This window comes from Oryzias latipes, chromosome 12, assembly GCF_053564925.1.
Source record: "Oryzias latipes strain Hd-rR chromosome 12, Olatipes_Hd-rR_3.1".
Classification (NCBI taxonomy): domain Eukaryota; kingdom Metazoa; phylum Chordata; class Actinopteri; order Beloniformes; family Adrianichthyidae; genus Oryzias; species Oryzias latipes.
Window position 1 is genome coordinate 1,825,398 of NC_136248.1, and position 21,960 is coordinate 1,847,357.

General features: G+C 44.2%; 1 protein-coding gene across 1 annotated transcript; it reads right to left on the reverse strand.

Annotated features, from left to right (window-relative positions):
- Positions 1–773: 773 nt before the first annotated feature.
- On the reverse strand, positions 774–5,958 carry LOC105355337 (uncharacterized). Its single transcript, XM_011482135.3, has 3 exons — positions 5,872–5,958; positions 5,633–5,780; positions 774–3,786 (listed from the first exon to the last, which is right to left on the reverse strand). Exons 2-3 carry the CDS (start codon positions 5,767–5,769, stop codon positions 1,137–1,139), a joined length of 2,787 nt encoding a protein of 928 aa, XP_011480437.1. The 5' UTR covers positions 5,770–5,780; positions 5,872–5,958; the 3' UTR covers positions 774–1,136.
- Between the last annotated feature and the right edge of the window lie 16,002 nt (positions 5,959–21,960).

Below are 21,960 nucleotides of genomic sequence, written 5' to 3' on the forward strand. Positions count from 1 at the left end.
GAGGGTGGAGCTACATGCACGCTGCCAAAGTGAACCATGTGATTATAAAAGGAAACCAGATCCTCCCCAGCCAGACCAGGAGAGAGGGGGAGACCTCCAGACCAGGAGAGAGGGGGAGACCTCCAGACCAGGAGAGAGGGGGAGACCTCCAGACCAGGAGAGAGGGGGAGACCTCCAGACCGGGAGAGAGGGGGAGACCTCCAGACCGGGAGAGAGGGGGAGACCTCCAGACCAGGAGAGAGGGGGAGACCTCCAGACCAGGAGAGAGGGGGAGACCTCCAGACCGGGAGAGAGGGGGAGACCTCCAGACCAGGAGAGAGGGGGAGACCTCCAGACCAGGAGAGAGGGGGAGACCTCCAGACCAGGAGAGAGGGGGAGACCTCCAGACCAGGAGCGCCCCCAGCGACAGGATCCACGCAGCCTGATCGGGGGGGGGGTCTCAAAGACTCATTTTCCAAAGTGAAGTATAAGACCAAACAGCAACACTGAACTGAGCTGCAAACGCTGCTGGACTGAATCCTGCTTGGATTTTTCACTGATCCGGATGTGGAGCTATTCACAGGAGTGGGTTAAGTGCTGCTTCCTGACTGTGCCATGACAGCTGAGGCTACAGAAAAACAAAGTACTCCAGTATCAGACACTGTTTCTGGCACTTTTAGTTACTCAGTTACTACATCTGAAGTTATATTGATTTACATTGTGGCTTGGGTTCTGAATTCAATTGCTGTCATTTTGTAAGCATGAAAAAGGCAAAAACACAACGAAGGCTTTAGTTTTTTGTTCCTTTTTTTTCTTTGTCTTTTTTATTCAAAATATATTGAATAGCATCTAAGACAACACTCGTTTTTATCCTTTTCTCTTAAGATTCTCATTTTCTAAATGACCATTTAAATGTCAACACTTGCCTTCTTCAGTCTTGTCATGCTTTTCCCTCGTCTTACTCTGTAAATTCTAGTTGACGTCTCTTCACATTTCTTCAGTCAGATACAACCTTCAAAAACGACATTCTTAGCTTTAACATGAAAAAGAAGAAAATAGAAGCAAACTTGGAAGCATGTCAGAGCATCTCAGCTAAAAGAACTGGTTCGACCGTCGTTGTTTGACATTTCAGAGGATTGAACCGGGTCCAAAAAAATCTAATAAGGTGGAATGAGGAGCTTCCAAGACTCATTCCAGCCGGAGAGTGACTTGAAGGACACCTGCTTTTTCAGAGTGTCAGGCTGGACCAGGAACCTCCAGGATTCAACCCAATCTTTAAAGAACGTGTCCTCCGTTACGGCCCCTGGCTTCTTGGCCGAAGCAAGTCCCTTCTTGGGACGTGGCTGAGTTTTGCCCAACAAGTGGCATCCTGCCCATTTCCTGTCTGACTGTTTCTGCTTTTCAAAGTCAGAATACAGACTCTTCTTTGTTTTGATCTTTTTTTGGAAAATCACTTTCGGGTCCGTGGACTCTCTAGACTTACTTTTCAAACCCTTGCGGTGTGCGTTCTGCAGGAAACTGTGGGAGTTTGCCCAGCTGTGAACATTGGCAGTGCTGCTGCTTGAGTTGGATTTGGTGTCGGTGAGATTCTTCTTTTCTCTTAACCACATGACTGAGTAGTGGGCAGGATTAGAACAGGAGTCCAGCCAGGGCCTTTCCAGGCTTGGCATAGGGTTGGCAACCCTGAACGAATGTCCCCACCTAGATCCATCCAACAGATCTCGTTGCTGCTGACCACCACTACTGGATCCATTAAAACTTGGTTGACTATTGAGAAGTGGCCTCGCGCTCCATGAGGAGCTCCAATCTGTCTCAGGGTAACGTTGCCTAAACATCTTGTCATCAAAAGAGTGGCTCATTTTAACTTGGGCATTCTCTGAGGACATCAGGTTCTTCAGGGGCTGGATTTCCCCGGATCCATTCACCCACTTGTCTTTGGACTCCTGTTCAGCCATGTGTTGGGTATGGAAGATGGAGCACTTCCAGGCCTCCCTCCACTGTGTCAGTGATGGTTTGTCGTGATGGTACTGACTTTCTGACACCCTCCAGGCGTCCTGCCAGTCACACGTGGAAACCGGACGTCTTTCATGGTCACATGACCTCTCTAGATTGTTGGAAGAAACATGTTGTGTCCCTTTGGGGACTTTTTCCTTGGTTTGTCCAGCTTCCGATCGATACTGATGTCTGGAAAACTTCCAAGATTCTTTCCAAATCTGTTCCGTTGCTGGTCCATTCTTTGGGAAATCCTCAGGTGCAAACTCATTTGGGGGCCTCTGCATATTTCTACGGATTGGTGGAGCAGTGGACCATCCCTCCTGCCACAGGTCTGGCTGTTGATTCAGCTGCTGACAAGTATACTTCCATGATGATTTCCACTCAGAGGCATTAGGCTTTGTGGCCCCTTGCTTCTCAGACTCTGTAAGAGGCTTCAGAGGATCTGATCTCAGCCTTCTCCTCTCCTCTCTCATTCTATGTTTTATTGTTTTCCAACAGTCTTTCCAGTCTGAGGAAGGCAGAGTCTTTTGGAGCTGAGCCAGAAGAAGCAGTTTGGACTTTATCGTTTCCCTTTTTGTCTGATATATCACTTCATGTTGTAGTTGCTGTGGTTCAATGTTTTCCACTGAACTAAGCCCCATTTGGTTCTTCTCCACAATTAGTTTAGCAGAAACAGCGTCTTTCTCTGGTTGCACGGCCTTCAGGATTTTATCTATGTCTTCACAAGGTTTGGAGTTGTTTTTTATCACTTGCCAGGAGTTGTTCCACTGACTCTGCCCTTGAAATTCATTATGAAGAAGCGTCAGATCTTTGTAGTGATGTCTGGAAGTCCCATGGTTAGTTGTTAGCGCATGGGGCTCTCTCTGCTCACCATGATTATGTAAATCATCAGCATTAGCATTGCCAGATGGTCTGAAGACTGGCTGAGCTATTCTCCATGATTTGGTCCACTCTGGACTGTGAGGTGCTTTGAAACTGTTGCCTTCATGGTGGTTGACAAGCCTCCAACTTTCTTTCCATTCTGAGCTTATTTCTTTATCATTGTCCTGCCTGCCTGACTGTCTCAATGAATTCTCGCTTTGAGGAGTTGCATGATCCCGCTGATCTTCAGCTTTGATGGACTGCCATGAATCAATCCACTCTGATGAAGACAGAGCTTCATTCTGATGTTGGGTTTCTATCAACATGGTGAAGAATCCTTGTTTGGGGGAAGTCTTGTCATTTTTTGAAGATTCCCTCTTAATTTTGTCTGATAGATTCCAAGAACTTTGCCAGTCTTCTATGGGAAGACTCACATCTACATACTTTGAATCTGTATTTTTGTGGTCGGATTTTCTCCACATATGGAAGCCTTGTGGGTCAGCCAATTTTGGTTCATCTGACCAAGGCTTGTCTGCTTCAGAACAGGGCTGATGGGTAACAAACATCCATGACTGGCCCCAGTCTAACTCGGCAGTGGAACCACTTTCTGCTGATGACAAGGACTTGTTGTATTTCCATGCTTTCCCCCAGACCAGAGTAGAAGGCTGCGTATGGTCGATGCTCATGAGTAACTGTAACTTTGAGAAATTCTTGCTTTGCCCCTTCTTGTCCTTGTAACCTGGGGTTGAAGTGGAGGAGCCTCTGCCCTGCATCCCTGTTCTCCCAAGCATCCCTGAACCTGCAGCCCGGGGAGCAACACGAGGAGCCATGGACTGCTTGCTCTTCCACACATCCCCATCTGCCTGATCTTCAGATGGCTTAGCTTTCCTCTCAGCTCTTTTGTATCCTGTCTTTTTGGCTGTCATGCGATTAGCCCAGTCCTGGTTAATACTGTTGGAACAGAAAAAACGTGTTCATTTGACTTGAGAGCAAAATGCATGTTAATTCACATGTGTTCAGAACTATGATTGACACTGACTCCATAATTCCTTAGGAACTCCTTTCCTTCATCTGTTTTCAAAGGGTTCTCTTTCTTTTTTATTGGTGATCTAGACTAAACACGGTTTAAACATTTGAAAAACCTATCAAAGCATTCTCTATTTACTTTTGGTCAAATACATGAGATTCGTGACTATTCTTCTTCTTCAGATTTCCTCTCAGTGTTTAATGTGGGTAATAAAAACAGTTTGTCTGACTGTGTTTCACTACAGCTCCCCCTGAATCTGCTCAGCTGCTCATGCTGCCAAAGAGGTCAGGACATGAAATCCATTCTTTGCACATGTACTTCCAGTTTGAAATCTGGTGCTAGGCTTAACTTCTGACCTTTTAATGTACTGACAGATCCTATTTCAGGCACTGTACACCTTAATCTCTCCCTCATGGGTTTTGAATTTAACTCGGAAGACGTGTGGCTAGAAATATTCCAATTCAGCAGTAGAAATACCTGTAGCTAAATAAAATTAGCAGCCCAAGAGTGGCTGTCAGTCCTCTTTAGTTTCTGTTCATAGCTGGTAAAGTAACTGTATATCTGAAGACTTGTAACCATGAAGCAGAGGGTTAAACTGTTCTTGATCTTATGGTCTTCAGTGTCAAATGTGTTGATACACAATCATTTTTTGTTTAGAAAAATCCACATTCGCATTCATAGCAAGCATCCTGAAGTAGATTGTTCTACATTACACAGTGAATTGATCAGAAGAGCAAAGGTAGCAACAAGTTCAACAGTGATCAAACCAAGAACACAACAGTTTTAAAGAACTTGTTCAATTAAAATTCTGTTGACTTTGTTTTTTTTTTTTTTCGCTTTAAGCAAATGAGAATCGAAACCACTAAAAATGTTGAAAAAAATAATCATACTGGATTAGATTTATCTGCTTTTCCAGACACTCAAGGCGCTTCCAATGTGTCCATTATTCACTCATACTTGGCGATGGTAGCGGCGTGGTTGCCAGTTCGCGCCTACAGTCGCTCTGACCATCACTGGGACATTCATACGCATTTAGGCGTCAGTGGAGACACACTGGAGGCAGGGAGGCTGAAGTGTCTTGCCCAAGGACACAACGACAGTCGACTGGGTGGAGCGGAGATTGAACTGCCAACCCTTCGTTCACTGGACGGCCCGCTCATCCACCTGAGCCACTGCCGCCCTCAAAGTCCCAGCCCTGTCAGCTGTCACACACCTGGGTGTGACATGCTATCCTCCGTGTTTGATCCATCCCCTGGGGAAGCGGTGAGGGCGGAAAGTGTTCAACTTCATACACAGGTGTTTATTCGTGTCTTGAAATTCTTTTTGGGGAAATGAAGCAGCTCCACTTTAGTGAATTCATCTGGTTTGATATTTAAACTCCTAGTTTTTGAAAATCTATTTTACAAATGAAACTTCTTAGCGAAATGTTTTACGTTTGTCTTCAATTTTCATCACAACTCAGTCACTAAAACAATCAACTGGCATGTTACACTTGTGGAGAAAACATTATTAGCCTTTTTTCTTTTACAAGTACTGATTGGATTAAACGAGGCTCTGATTTGGACTCTTTAATATTGCATTTGATGTAGCCTGTCATTGCAGAGACAGATTTAATATCATGTTTGACCTCCCATGAAATTCAATCAGAAGATTAATTCAAGAATCTATCAAAGATCTCATAAACAGCCTTGTTTTACAGCGGTCCTCTTCTTTAAACGGGTTCTGCAGACAGGCAGCATTCAGGAAGACGTGAACGGCGTTGGTTCTTACGTGGCCAAAGCACTTTTGTTCAGTCGTTCCTGCTCCAAATCCAACTTCTGATTGTAGTCCCGCAGCCTGATCTCCCAGACGTTCTTCATGATGGAGGCCTCACAGCCGACCGCCTCGGGGTTCTTCTCACTGCTCATCTTTGAACGTCCTGCAGGCAGACAAAAACAGGTTTGAGGAGTTAACATCTGTTAGCAGACAATCAGGGTCATGCTCAGAATCCTGCAGACAGAGCCACGTACCTCGGTGATAATCTGAGGGATCTGCAGGAGCGCTCTGCTGACAGCTCTGCTAATATAGACTGTCATCCGGAGGGTCGTAAAACCCCGTTAGGGGGTTGATGGGACGTCCAACCTAAAAATACACTAACATACACACGGGATGTGGCTCCTCTCTTTCAAAATGACCATCAACTGTTGAAGCCGAAGAATGAAAGTGTGTTTTGATTGGATGATTACTGTCTTTGTGGTTAGCCTCACAGGTAAAAAAAAATCCTGTCTGTGCATTTGTGAGCTGTCATTGATCATCCTTCCATCACTGAAGGGTTGATTGGAGACTTTAACTCATCCCACATTGTCCCCCCAACTCCCTGCAGAGTCAGTACAACCCAGCGAGAACAAGGATTTTGATCCAATCATGGCAGCACAATAAAACAAAGCGATCAACTCAAAGAGAGGAGAATAATGTATTCATGACATGCTTGGATTTTGACATTTTTTCAATCTTATGGTCGTATTTTTCTTATTAGTACCAGTTTGGCTTCTGGCTTAGAACAAAAAACATTTGTTTTCCATCTATATTGGTGTTTGTAGCTTTGAAAAGAATTTTCTTACATACTTGCAAATATTCAAGTATAAAGTAAAAATGTGTAAAAACATATTTTCTATGTTTCTACTTTACTATAATGATATAATAATATCTGTCATATGTTGTTTGATAGTGCTGAACCTCAGTACTCCTTAGCAGACTCACCACCAGACTAACAAGTCCGTACCTGAACCAACTAGGAAATGTTTCGTGTTAAAATGTTGGACTGAAAATAACTTATTGTTACATTTAACTCCAGCAGGAGGAGAAAAAAACAGCAAAGAAGAGGCTTAAGTCATCCACCGCTCCACCTTTAAAGTTAGAGGAAGTTCTGAGGTTTCTTCAAAACAGTTGAACTCTGTAAATGTGTCCTTCATCTCACTTGAATAAAAACAAGTGCCATAAAAACTATCCATAAAAAAACCCTCTTTCCACGAAGGACCTCTGGCTCATCTCCTCCTTCACCAAGGGGGGGCAAGAGATCTATTTTCAGCAAAGCAATGGAAATTAAAACCCCACAACACCTTTGAAGGCATACAGACTTGTTCAATTCTCAGTTAGGCAGGAAAACCTTTTTGTTAAACATTTTTCTTTACAAGTGGGAGGGGCTTGTTTTAATGTCTGACTGCCAATCACGCACAGACTCTTGTTTGTCTTCATAAAGTCTATTGTGCAGCTGCAAAACCCCTAAATTGTCTATATTAATACGATGTTGAGATTTTAAGATTTAATTTTACATAAAACTGGGAAACTTTGACAAAATAAAGTTGAAATCAAGTCCCACTACACCTAGGTGTGCAAAATTTGTTCTCCACATTTGACCCCTCCCCTGGGGGAGCAGTGAGCTGCAGACATGGCCACACTTGGGAACCATTTGGTGGATTAACCCCCCAATCCAACCCCTTAATGCTGAGGGTGAAGCAGGGAGGCATCAGTCCCATTTTTAAAGTCTTAGATATGACTCAGCCTGGATTTGAACACGTGACCTTCCAGTCATGTGTTCATTTTTTTCAAGGCCACTGAGCTGTAAATAATACAGTTACAGACTCATTTGGCCAATAAAAGACTGTCAGTGTTGGACATCCTGCTGTTGGTGAATCAAATCAAATACATTTCAAATAACTTACTTTAGTAAACATGAAGGTGTTTGCATTTGACAAATGCAAACACCTTGCATGCTGAGCATCGGTGAGACACATCAGATGATTGTAGGATACATGTCATCAGTTTACCTGTGAACTGCAGACACTCACAGCAATGAAGCAGTTCTGCTACTTCCTCAGAGTTTCATAATTTGCAGAGGGATGTCAGAACCCCAAACTGAGGCTTCTTCAGTCAGAGACATGACCTCCATGACCTCTTTCCCACTAAAATGGAGAAGAGGCAGCAGCTTCTACACATCATCATGGATCTTGCACATAAGGTTTGATTGTGTGGCCGTTGCTCTTTTCTCTGTGCAACTCAACCACAGCACCCAAAAGATCTGAGTCACTACAAGCCATTGCCTCACCAATCGTGACACACACAACACACCCAAACAGCAGCACTTCCAAACTCGGAACCGTCTGCATTCATCCTGCAGCCTCACAAGGTTTTCTGCAGCCGTTCACACTGAACTCCAGTGGGGAAAAGTGCATCCATGAGGGGAAATGCCATTGATCCGACTGAGAGCTGAGGAAGTTCACTTCCCTTAAATCTAGGCTGAAAGACAAAAGACATCTAAAAAAATGTCCGATGACTGACGCAGACTGCAGTATTTAAACAAACACGATTTCCACAAAGGATTGGAAAATAAGAAATGAGAGAATTTCTCTCGAAGAAAGACTTCTCACAAAGTCACGCAGAGATGATAATGTGATCTGGTAATAAAACGTCTTACTGTTCCTTCAGAGTTTACATTCGCGTGTTTTGCTTGTGTGATGGAAAAAGAGTGATTTTTATTCAGATTAAGCAGAAATGGTAAACATGTGTCACATGTTTATGAAAAGTGGATATAGTTCTTCAACTGGAACCAAATCATGCTGGAAGAAACTGATGCTGCTTGGTCAAAGCCTTTCACACTTTGGTGGAATGTGAATGTTTTTCAGCTTGTTTGCCAGTCTGCCCTTGAAAACAGATGTTAACGATGCACTCCAAGGAAAACTGTGTTTCTGGTGTTTTCAACTGCTTTTTTCTTATGATGGAAGACATAAAGAAATTTCAGCTTAAATTTGTACTATTTCTTTATTTAAATTGTGGGAGTCAGGAGCAGAGAAAAAAATGCCGTTGGAAGAGGCTTGTAGCCGTGACGAAGTACCACCAATGGGAGGTTACAGGCTCCATGCTCCGCCCCTTTCTAGTGCATCTACGAATAGATCCATGTCCATCTTAGTTTTCCTGGTCTGAGCTGGTTTCTGGATCTTAACTGGACGGCTGGGGGCTATTCCAGAAAGCAGGTTATGCTAGTTATCACAGTAAGTTTGAGGCTAAGGAAGTGGATAACCTCAGCTTTCGGTTCCAGAAACAGAGGTATGTTTCAGGGTAGGTCAGGTTGCCATAGCAACTCATGCTCTGAACATAACCTGGTCTGGAGCAGGTTTAGTTGAAGGTTAGTTAGTTTACAGAGAGGTGAAGCAGCAAGGCGTGTCCATTTGAAGATGATTTAGTGGATGAAGAAGCTCAGATAATACATTTTCCACCATGAGAGGGTGATAAGACCACATATGGATGTTGGAAAGATAAACTTTATACTTTGATCTAACTTAATTATTTGCTTCAGTTAAGATAAATCTTTTTTTTAGTTAAGTTAGCTTAAAAATAACACGTAGTTATCAGACATTTATTTTACTTTCATTCAAATTAATTCAATGAAGTAGGTGTAACTTTGGTGCTGCTGTTAGATCGGCACCGCAAGGAATTGTGGGATACCATTCCCTTTGCCTGTCTGGATTTGGGTTTAAGTGTGGGTTTTTGACCAAATGTGTTTAGCCGTTTTACTGTGTTTTGTCAAGTTATTTGTCCTGTCATGTTTAATTCTTTCTGCACCATGAGTGAGAGGGAGGAAGAGGATGAAGAGTTTATATAGCACCACTAGTCCAATGTTTGTAATGTCTGAGAAATGGTAAATGAAATTAAATCAAATGATGGGAATTCATTTTGTTGATGAATGAGTACCGGTATATCTGCAGGCTCAAACTTAGACATAAGAGAGTTCAAGAAGTACAATAATATATATATATAAAAGAGATAGAAACTTTTGGGTTTACTTTGTCTGTTCTTTTTCTCCAAGCAGAAACTCTTTCTTTTGCTGATGATGCAGCCGTGTTACTTTTTTGATCTTCATACGCCGTCATTAAAATCTTAGACTCCGTCTCACTAAAGTATAGCACTCTCTTTTTTTCTCCACGCGTTTCCATGGTGACTCCGGAGATCGGCGATCCATTGAGAATGTCTTTATGTACCTGCTGTGCACGTGCATTAACCCAGGGTTACCAAGTGGAGCATAATTAGGCCAACTCATATCCGGTCTTTTGGAACCAACATACTCAGAGTAAGCAAGTTCAGGCGGATTTCAGCCAGAGTTCAGGGTTAAAGTCAGGCTAGTTTAAACATGCTTCCTGGAATACCCCCCTGGATAGATCGGATATTGCTGCTGTTTTTGTTGCACCACTAATGTGATGATGGAGGTGTGAGGGGCTGTAAGCTGGAGGGAGAGAGTGTAAATAAAGGGAAGATATGGGGCAAGATAACTGCCAAAAAGAAACATATGCTGGTAGACTGAGTTGAACACACTTTGAATAAAAAAAAAGAAAAACATTTGTCGTAAGGGGCTGTAAGCTTTCTGGAAAGAGTGTAAATGAAAGCATCATAGGAAAAAACTGGAGGCTTACTTCCTCATCAACAGTCCCGCCCACATCTCAGAGGTGAATTTCTAATGAACTCCTGCCGCTCTGCAGGAACCATGTCCTAGAAAACAACACAGGGTTTTTGATTTGGATTAAAAACTGCATCATCATGATTTAAAGAACACTGGGAATGCTTTGAGAGAAGATCCAAAGAGGATTGGAGTGAGTCTTTCAGTGATTGTTTCTCATCTCTTCATTTAGAGCCTGGACTGTGTGAAAAGTTCGGTGCTCCTCATCTGAAACCTCTTTACAAGTCAGGGTTTGATGTCTGGACCACTGACTATATATAAGAACTGGAATGAGTAAGTGTGACGTCACCCATAGAAGATAGCTAACTTCTGGCCCCAGTAAAAATGAAGTAAATTCAGTGACCGTGGTTGTGTCCAAATTCCTTCCCTACATAGCGCGTTTGCCATGCTGTAGAGCTGTCCAAATCTACAATTCCAAAATCCAGGGCCACAGAAGTTTCCCAGAAGTCTCTGCGAAAAATCAGTGTGCATCGATGCTCACTAGGTTGGCGAATATAGACCACAATGCATTGCGTCAGAACATTTTTTGCCAATACACTGTCTTTTTTCATAAACCATCAAAGTTTTTGTCTTCAGAAGACAGTGGATTCATGAATAATCACTGCAAAACGCTCGTATCAATTAGATTTTAACTTTGTGAAATTGATGACGTCATATCCGGCGTTTAAAAAGAAAGTAGTGAGCCCGGTGCTTTTAAAATCCAGGGCTCTACATAGTTTTTTAGTAGTTAGGGTGGGAATTTAGACATGGCCTAAGTGTGTGTTTTGGGGTGCTTAAAACTCCATCTTGAATTGGAGAGTATAGCAGGAAGTGGATCTCTCAGAACCATTTACTTCCCTTTTTACGTCTGCTATCCTGCTTTCTTCGTCCACCTGTCCGTCACTCCCTGTGCAGGTGGAGGCGTGAAGGTCACAAGCTCCACCCTCCTGGGATTTCCTGACATCCTCAGAATGGAAACATCTGCTCCCTGCTGTTAGTTTTGGCAGTCCAGTGTTCTGCTTGACGTCACAGCAAGTTGAACCTCTGAGCTTTTGCCTTTTTACGGAGGGTCAAGTTTATAATTCAGGTAAAGGAGAAGGAGAAAAACGTTGAAAACTGAAATGGAGCCAAATCTCACTCCAACCTTTCTGAACACACTTGGAGAGGAGCCATAAATCTGTCTGAACTTGGCTCATCAGCACAAACGTTCAGTTCTTTTTTCTGTGTTGGATTTCATTAATAAAGTTTGGATTTGTTTGAATTCTTTTGCAGGTTGGCACTTAAGTCACAGTGTGGTATCAACCCATGATTGTCCAATCGTCGTTTGTATGAAATGTGAAGACATGTTGTCAGTTCACATGCAGTGTTTGAATGAGAGACCTGCTGTAGGATCACAGGAATCCATTCTCAGGGATCTATTGCTTCCCAAACTCTTTCTGGGAACATGAATCAGACACGGCCTGGACGTTCAGCTTGAGGAACCAAAAACCCTCAAAGGGTTTGAACTGTGTGTGCAAATATCAGTTTTACTGAGCTGGGACTGATTTACAACTCAGACATTTAAGCGAGGAACAAGAGCGCAGTTTGAGGTGCTGCTGACAAAAATAGAATTGTACAAGCTGTCCCCCCCACACCCCCACACACTAGCTGTCGACGTCTAAATCAGGATTTTTCTAAAAAAAAAAAACATCAAAATGCTTTTGCAGAATAAGTTAAAGAACAAAATTAGGATTGAGCTCAGCAAAATAAACTTTAGGTTACCACCACCACCACCGATCACTGAGATTTCTGCCTGGACGATAGAAATGTTCTACCTCTCAGACATGGACCTGGACCTGGTCTTTCCAACGAGACCTTCCCGTGGCACAGCCTCACCCAACAGCTAAACTTTACAGAGAATATCTCCCCCGTTTGAGGAGAGTTTTCTCTGCCACATCCGATGGATCCGAAGATTTGCCCCTTGGCTGCTTTTACAGTGGGGAGTTTGTCATTTGTCAGGTATTGAATAAGCTGGACCCACAAGCAGACAGGGAATAGGTCAGAAAAAGTGCAGCTTATTGAATGTAGACGTGTGGATGGCTGATCCGGTGAAGAGGCAACTGGCAGATGGGCAGTAGATTCAGAGAGGTTTGTTGATGTGGCGATGAATCCAGAAGGATTTGATTGAAGAGTTGATTTGGTTTGTCAAGAGGTGACTTGGCTTCAGCAGCGATCGGTGAATTCTTCCATAGAGAAGCAGATGAGCCGACAAAGGCTGGAGGGCGTGATGGACTGACAAAGGCTGTCTGGTTAGATGCAGAACAGGTGCGTGAGACCCGATCCTCAGGCAGGTGTGCGAGGGCCACCCCGACACCTGACAGTCTTTATTTGATGACTGCAGTTGATTTCTTCCTGTCTGAACTCCCCGGTCCAGATCTGGATTTGCTGGCTGCACTGTGGAAACAAACAGCGATCTTTGCACCACACAGCCAAAGACCACAAGCTGGACCCTTGACCACTGCCATCCCACAGAGTGGACTTCAGCTCTGTACACACAACATCTGCATTTCCTGTTTTGAGATCTGCAGCTCTTCATGGGAAAAAATGAAGAAAAAACATTTCTTATTGTCCAAAAAATCTGTCTATGCCTCAACTTTTAATGGCCCTTAGCTTCACAAGTAAACATCTTGACTACTTTTTGCTTTGTACATAAATGTGAGTCATTTAAAAAGAAAATAAAAAGAAGTCATTTTCTTTACAAAGTACCAATTCACCTGGCTCAAGCTGCCACTCAAACATCACAACAAGCTAAGTAAATTACAGTTTATACAACCCAAATCACTCTAGATTGTGGTTTTCAATAAAACACTCTTTTTTTTTTTTTTAGATCAGGCATGTCCAAAGTCCGACCCGTGAGCCAGATACCTACTCAAATGCTGAGTTGGACCAGAATAGTTCTAGGTTCAGAGGAGCAGTTGAAAAGACTAAATTAAAAAAATAACCACAGACCACAATTATGATTTTTTAACTTTTAACTTATTTATAAATGGATGGGAATTAACAAAAACACTTTCAAATAATTCCAGAACATGAACATTTAAACCTGATAACCCAAATAAAATTTGTGTAGAAAGAAAATTGGTTAACCCCGGGGTTGGTCAAATTTTACCTTGCAAGGTTTTCAGAAAATTACTCTTTAGTTCAATTTTAAACCCAATATACCAGGTTGGTTCACAAAAAATAATGCAATAATTGGTTCACAAAAAAATAATGCAATAAAAATATATAAAATTCTCTTAATCAAAACAATATCTAAAAAAAAAGAAATACTAGTCTGTTCCGTCCTTGGGCAGTTCGTTCAGATCCAGGTGATTGGGCACCTGTGGAATTAAGGTAGTCACTCTCCTACCACGATTGAATGCAGTGTTCAATTTCTCCTTTGAGGCAATCAGAGTTCCAGGGCTCTTTTAAGGTTGCTTCTGTTCAGACTCCAGTTGGGTGGCTCGCCATCACCATACTTCCGTCATTTGCTGCGGTGTGTGGGAACTGGGCACTCGCGACGGTGGTGAATTCACAACATGAAAAAACCTGACCTGTCATAAGTGCAATACAAAATAAAATGTATATAAATAAATATAAACATAAAATTCAGTCACAGCACTTAAATGTAGGTCACGCCAACACTTCACATTGTGAAATGCGGCTAGTTCACACGAGGGTTAGCTTGCTAACGGCACCTCGTGGCTCATTAACACAGTTCAGTTTCTCAAGATAAAAAGAAAACTCAAAATAATGTCATTTTGACTACAATCATCTTACAAATAAAAAACGGTACCAAAATAAGTCACAATTTTATAATGAAGAAAATGAAAAGAAAATAATCGATTATATAATAATCATTTGACTCACCAAGTCCTTTGTAAATGTCCAACTACAGCGCCATCTACAGGATAAAAAAAAAAACATCTCAATAGTTCTACTAACCTGGGTTACAAACGTCCAAATTTCCTTTTTTTTTTTTTTCTTTTAACTTGTCCTGTCCAACAGCTAGGCAGACAGATGAGAGCTGAGGGCCTCTTGTGTTGGACATATTTTACTTTAACAAGAGGAGTTATTAATCTTCAGACAAACCAAAGGTATGACTGAATAAACCCCTTTTGTAATTGAGGCCAAACTTTATTAATTTCAATCATGTTTGAAAATCTTTGGTGTTGGACCGGACGGAAAAGGAAAGAAGGGAAGAAGAGAGAGGAATGTTAGAGAGGGGGGGTGATAGTGAGAGGGGGGGGTAAGACCATGAAGCAGCATAGAGCAGACAGGTTTACTGGTTGTTTATCATTACGGTAAGGTTCAAATGTAGTACAAAAAGGGCGGGGCCTGTCCACACACACACTCAAATGTTATCAACACACCTGCTAGCTGCAAAAATGTCCACATGTCAACATGTACACAAAACAGATAGTGTTCACAAACGCATACCTATGCCTTTAAACCAACTAGTATGAAATATTTCATTCATCCAATCATGCAAACTATTAGTGCAAAGGTGAGCTAACACCTGTGTTCAGGTGAGTGTTTATGTTCTTCTAAAATGGATGGTGGAATGTGAAAAGAAGGAGGAGCGCCCAGCCAGCCCCACACCCAGACCCCCGCCGCAGCAGCAGCGGCAGCCGGAATCCCCCCAACGCCACACGGGAACCGGCAGGGAACAACTGCCCCCCGGGCGACCAAGACCGCCACCCAGGCCAGGGCCAGCAGGACTGCCGCGAGGCCCCCAGAGCCAGAGAGCAGGGAGGCACGGAGGGAAAGAGAGCGCCGCCCCAGCCCAACCAGGAAAGCAGCCCCCCCGCCGCGCCGGAAGAGCCCAACGCAGGGCCCCACCGGAGAAGGACGCCCACAGCCCCAGACGAGCACCCCACCACCACCCAGGAGTTCCGGGCATCCCCCCGCCCCGACCCCAGGTACGAGCCAGGACCCCCCAAGGGAGACCCGCTCTGCACTCCAGGCAGCCACCCACCCGGCCCACGGTTGGTCCAGGGAGGAGCAAGGCAGGGGCCCGCCGCCCCCGCCCAGGAAGTCAAACAAACGTCCAAATTTCCACCGGCCTTCAAGCTCCATTCATCCATTTTCTTAACATGCCATTCCTTTTCAGGGTCGTGGGGTTGCTGGAGCCTGTCCTTGCTACTGTTGGATCCACCTTGGACAGGTCGCCAGTTCGTGTCAGAGCACACGCCCGCAGGCTCATTTCATAAAATCAATGCAATGCGGCGCCTAGCATTTTCTAAATTAAAACGTGTTGATTGTGGTTGGCTGAATCACAATTGAAGCCGTTGTAAACCTGTGGCAACACAGTCGGCTGACCCTTCTGTGACGCTTTCTAGCTCATTTCTAAATTGTAGATGGAGAAAGAAAAGTTGACAGTGAAGCCCACCTCTTCCAGGACAAGTGGAAATTGGCATATTTATTCAGTGAAATACGAAACAGCTGTCTGCCTGAAATGCCAAGAAAATGTGGCTGTTTTCATGAAGTTCAGTATCAAGAGGAACGTCCACACAAGACAAGCTAACCTGGGCTGAACACGGCAAAAATGACACTCATTTTGATACAAATGTATTTAAAGTCATGTTTTCTATGAGAAGGAAATAAATGTTTGCCATTGCAATAAAGTACTCATTAAGTAGTTCATTTGCATTTGATGTTATTGAAATAGTTCCAAGTATATCAGGCTGAAGGGTTGGCCCTCAAACTTTTTCACCTCACCAACAGAAAGTTGATTTAGATGGATATCTGAGGATCTTCTTCTTACACTTTTGGTGTAACCCATCAGGGGTTGCCACAGTGAAACAACCCCTCTTTTGAGGGTTAACTTGGCAATGTTTTATGCCGGATGCCCTTCTTTATCTGGACTTGGGACCGGCACAGAAGCAGAGAAGGGAATATGGAGCAGCCCAGATTTGAACCCTGGTTTCACAGACAGAAGGTGCTGCAAACCAGCACGAGCTAAACCAGCTCCAGATGGATATCTGAGGATACTGTTGTTAAAAATCAATCACCCTGATGCTCTGTGAAGATACGAAAGGTTTGAACCACCGACTCAAAACTGGTGAGTGTGGATCAAAGCCGGTTTCAGACTCCTGAAGGCTCCTGAAGGTGAATCAGTGAATTGATAGTCTTTTTCCTTGTTTGGCCACATCTCACTGATAGTCTTGGTACCATTTTGTACCTAACTTTGATAGCATGTGTAGAAAACATGAAGACATGCAGAACCGTCACTTTAGCTCTAAAAAAATATAAAATCATTGTAAAAAAAACAAGTTGTTAAAAAAAGAAATTATTCTAGATTTTTTTAAAACTCAGTTAGAAATCTGTATTTTTAATTCTCATAGATTCTATGAGAATCTTTTTATAATCCAAAGATTTTAAAAAGTACAAATGTTGATTTTGAGTGAACAGACTGACACGACATCCTTCCCTCCTACACTCAAAGATTGTGTATTCAGACAGAATGCTCACTAAACTCTGCATTATTATTAGCACGATTTTGCAAATAATATATTGTTCAACACTTGAAACACAATTAAATCAAGACAAATTAATTAGAGTAGAAATAATTAGAGCTGAAACAATAAAATGCTTGTTCCATGCTGGTGAATCCCAACAGTTAATTCTCAGGTTTTGTTGTTCGTTAACTTTCTCTAAACCAAATAATCTCAAATGTTGATTCTGTTTTTATCATTTTAGACAGAACAGAACAAAGATAAGTACTCAATAGATAAGCCAATATTTATAGACTGGATGGTGGGGTAGTGGTTAGCACTCTTGTCTTACAGTGAAAAGGTTCAAATCCCAGCTGGACCTTTCTGCATAGCGTGTTCTTCTTGTCCATGTGTGGGTTTTCTCCTGGGACTCCTCCCACAGACCCAAATCTAGACAGTTTTTGGGTCAACTGGTAGCTGTAAATTGCCCCTATAGGTGTGAGTGTGTCTGGCCCTGCAATGGACCACCAAACTCTTCAGGGTGTACCCTGCCTTTGCCCAGGAGTAGCTGGGATAGGCTCCAGCAACCCTGTGACCCAGAAAGAGATTGGAAATAGATGAATGGATGCAAATTTGCAATAAGAAAATGACCAAGAAAAGCAATTAAACCTTACTTCAAACCATTATTGGTATTTTAGTCACAGAAAAAAGTATCAGAGTAAGATATTAGTTTAACAGCCATCGTTAGACCCAGGCTGCCATGTTGAGTACCTCCATGGTATTTTGTTGTTAAAAATATTTAACAGTTCAACCTTTTCTTTTGAGCTTCTATGCTTGATGTGAAACATCTCAAATAAAGAGATTTATTGTGAAAAGAACAAACACATATTTTGGGGTATTGAGGCAAATTGAAGCACAACTGCAAGTATTGCCCAGCTTGAACAATTTGGGTTTGCTCCTCAATGAGGAACTGACCTGAAAGAACAGAACTTGCAGCCCCTGTGAGAAAGCTCACCTGCACTCCTCTTAGTATTTTGAAATGTGGCCCTGGTTGTGGTTGTCTATGAAAAAGGTCAAGTGTTTCCTGTAGGTCTTCAGCAGGTTTACACTGTAGCTGCTATTTTGGTCCTTTCTTCCCAAGAGCTGTGATGTTTTGGGGTAACAAGGACCTTCAACTTCCTTAACAGAGTTTCTGTTGGATTGAGGTCCAAAGACTGACTTGACCACCTCAGAACCTTCAAATTCTTTTTGCGTAACCACTCCCTTGTTGCTCAGGCAATGTGTCATGGAATCATTGTCCCGCTGGATTCAAAGATTCAAGATTCAAAGGGTTTATTATCATATGCACAGTAAAGAAACGGGTTTCCCTGCACAATGAAATTCTTTCTTTGCTGTCTGCTCCGAATGCCCAAAGTATAGAGGAAACAAAACAATTCACTCACATCATACACACAGAAACACAAGATGTCGAGTGGCAGTTGTAAAAGTGCAAATGTGCAAAAGTGACAATGACAGTAGCAGCAATTAGGATAAGCAAAGGTGCAGTTTGTTTTTTCCAGACTCCAGTCAGCTGTTAAGGAGTCTGATGGCAGAGGGAAAGAAAGAGTTTTTGAGTCTGGTGGTCCTGCACTTCACACTCCTGTACCTCCGTCCTGAGGGGAGGAGAGTGAACAGTCCTCGTTGCGGGTGGGTGGGGTCCTTGATGATGGAGGCAGCTCTCCTGCAGACCCTGCGTTTGTAGATGCTCTGCAGCGAGGGAAGAGGAGTCCTGGTGATCTTGGACGCAGTCTTCACCGCTCTCTGCAGGCGTTTGCGGTCCGCAGCGGTAGAGCTGCCGTACCACACTGTGATGCAGCTGGTCAGGATGGACTCAACCATGCAGCTGTAGAAGTTGCTGAGGATCTTCGGGGACATGCCGAACCTCCTCAGCCTCCTCAGAAAGTACAGCCGCTGATGAGCTTTCTTCACCAGCTGTGATGTGTTTAGTGTCCAGGTGACGTCCTGGCTGAGGTGGACCCCCAGATATCTGAAGCTGCTCACCCTCTCCACTTCCAGACCTCGGATAAGAAGCGGCTGATGAGGGTTCCTCCTCTCCTTCCTCATGTCCACTATCATCTCCTTTGTCTTGTCGGTGTTGAGGGTTAGGTTGTTGTCCCCACACCATGTTACCAGACTGGCCCCTCCCTACTGTAGGCTGCTTCGTCCCCGCCAGTGATGCGTCCTATCACAGCGGTGTCGTCGGCGAACTTCAGGATGATGTTGTCCTTGTGAGAGGCCCCACAGTCGTGGGTGAACAGGGTGTAGAGGATGGGGCTGAGAACACAGCCCTGGGGTGTGCCAATGTTAGAGATGATGCTGGCTGAAGTCCTGTTCACTATTCTGACAGACTGAGGCCTGCCAGTCAGAAAGTCCAGGAGCCAGTCACAGATGATGGGATGTATTCCAAGGGAGAACAGTTTGTGGGTGAGCTTGTGGGGAACAACTGTGTTGAATGCAGAACTGTAGTCAATAAAGAGCATCCTGATGTAGGAGTCTTTATTCTCCAGGTGTGAGAGGGAGGTGTGCAGTGCTGCAGCGATGGCGTCTGAGGTGGACCTGTTGGGCCGGTATGCGTACTGCAGGGGGGGGTCTAGTGTGTCTGGAATGCTGCTCTGGATGTGGGTCAGCATCACCCTCTCAAAGCACTTCATAATGATCGGAGTGAGTGCCACTGGCCTGTAGTCATTCAGGCAGGTGGGAGGGCTCTTCTTGGGGAGGGGAACAATGGTTGTGGTCTTGAAGCAGGAGGGGACCACTCTTTGGCTGAGGGACAGGTTGAATATGGAGGTGAGAATGTCTGTCAGCTCGTTAGCACATGCTCTGAGAGCTCGTCCAGGAATGTTGTCCGGACCGGTTGCCTTGCGGGTGTTGATCCTCCTCAGGGCTTTGTTTACCTGGGCTGATGAGACGACTGGTGGGGGTGAGGGGGGTGTAATGGTCCAAGAGTATAACGGTCCCTCCGTGTGGGGGGTGGACGTCTCAAAGCGCGTGTAGAATGCATTGAGCTCGTCGGGCAGGCTGTCTGCAGCACTGATGGTGCTGGTGCTGCTTCTGTAGTCCGTGATGTGCTGTAGGCCCCTCCACATGCGGCCAGAGTCAGCAGTAGAATAGAAGCCATCCAGCTTCTCTCTGTACTGCCTCTTTGCTGCTGTGATGGCCTTTCTCAGGCCGTACTTCGCAGCTTTGTACTCGGACTCATTGCCAGATGTAAATGCAGTGGAGCGAGCACGCAGCATGTGGAGGATCCTCTGCCTTCTATGCTCGATGCTGAGGAGACATTTTTGACAAGATTTGTGTCCAAAGCCTCACTAACCATGGCCCCAGTCATTCCTTTCTTAACCCTTGTGCTATCTTAGATGACCCCCCTTACATTGACGTGTTCCCCCTACCATGACAAAGGTGGATAGAGGTGGAAAGATTTCATGTAATCCATGGACACCAGTGAAGATCACAAATCATTGAAGAAAAAAGGTTCAGAGCACTGTCTAGTGGGTCTAGATGACCCGACTCCCAATGTTAAAGTTCCCTAGGATAGCACAAGGGTTACACAAAGATTAGTTGTCCTGTCCCCTCTGCAGAAAAACAACCCCAAAGATTAGATTAGATTAGATTAGATTTGTTTATTTATCCCACGAATGGGAAATTTCCTTGTCACAGTAGCATGGAGTTTGGCGCAAGTATGTACAGACAGTAATGACAAGTTAGACAGACACACATTTGAAAAAATATATACAAAAGTAAGAGTGTTCTGATAAATAAACAGGGAAAGAGATGTGCAGGTATATACAGGTCATCTGTATATACAGTTTTGTACAGTGAATAAAAAACAAAAACTATAAAACTATTTACTTAGGCTGGTGTTGAACAGCCTGATAGAGCTGGGATGAAGGACCTGCGATAGCGTTCCTTCTTGCATGGTGGGTGCAGCAGTCTGCCACTGAAGGAGCTGCTGAGGTCTGAAACAGTCTGGTGCAGTGGGTGAGAGGGGTTGTCCATGATTGATGTCAGCTTGGCTAACATCCTCCTCTCACCCACCTCCTCGATGGAGTCCAGGGAGCAGTCCAGGACAGAGCCGGCCCGTCTGACCAGCTTGTTCAGTCTCTTCCTGTCTCTCTCCGAGCTTCCGCTGCTCCAGCAGACCACTGCATAAAAGATGGCTGAAGCCACCACAGAGTCATAAAAAGTTCTTAGCAGTGTCCTGCACACCCCAAAGGACCTCAGTCGTCTGAGCAGGTGGAGACGACTTTGGCCCTTCTTGTACAGGGCATTTGTGTCGTGTGTCCAGACCAGTTTATTGTTTAGGTGAACACCCAGGTACTTGTAGTCCTCCACTACCTCGATGTCCAAGCCCTGGATGTTCACCGGTGCAGTCAGCTGTGGTTTCCTGCTGAAGTCGATCACCACCTCCTTCGTCTTGCTGGCGTTGATGTGCAGGTGCTTCAGAGCATACCAGTCCACGAAGTTGGTGATGACCTCCAGGTACTCCAGATCGTTTCCCTGAGATATCCACCCGACAATGGCTGTATCATCAGAGAACTTCTGGAGGTGGCAGCTGTCAGTGTTGTGTGTGAAGTCCGATGTATACAGGGTGAAGAGGAAAGGAGAGAGCACAGTACCCTGTGGTACCCCAGTGCTGCAGACTACCACATCAGACACACAGTCATGAAGCCTCACATACTGCGGCCTGTTGGAGAGGTAGTCGATGGTCCATGCAGCCAGGCTACTGTTGACTCCAGCTCCCTCCAGCTTCCCCCTGAGCAGTGATGGTTTGGATGGTGATGATGTTTCCACCCCCGTGGTTAACAGAGGGAATTGCGTTCATGGGATCCGGCATTCTTGGCAGTGTGGCCATGAAGTCCCACCAGGCTCTGAGGCCTACAGCCAGATCTTTGGGAAATGGTTCATTCATTTCCTGAGACCTCAAATGAACACTGGGGACCTCTGCTGGTCTGAATGTAGAACCAATGTGTGTTGGAATAAAGGCAAAGCTCTATTGTATTTACAAAATAAAAGCATGTTATAACAGCATGGACTCTGCTGCGCTGGGACAAGGTGCTGACATTTATATGTTATTTATCTAACAGTCGCTATTGAACTTAACAAATACAGAAACAACTGCTCTAAAACATCATACATGA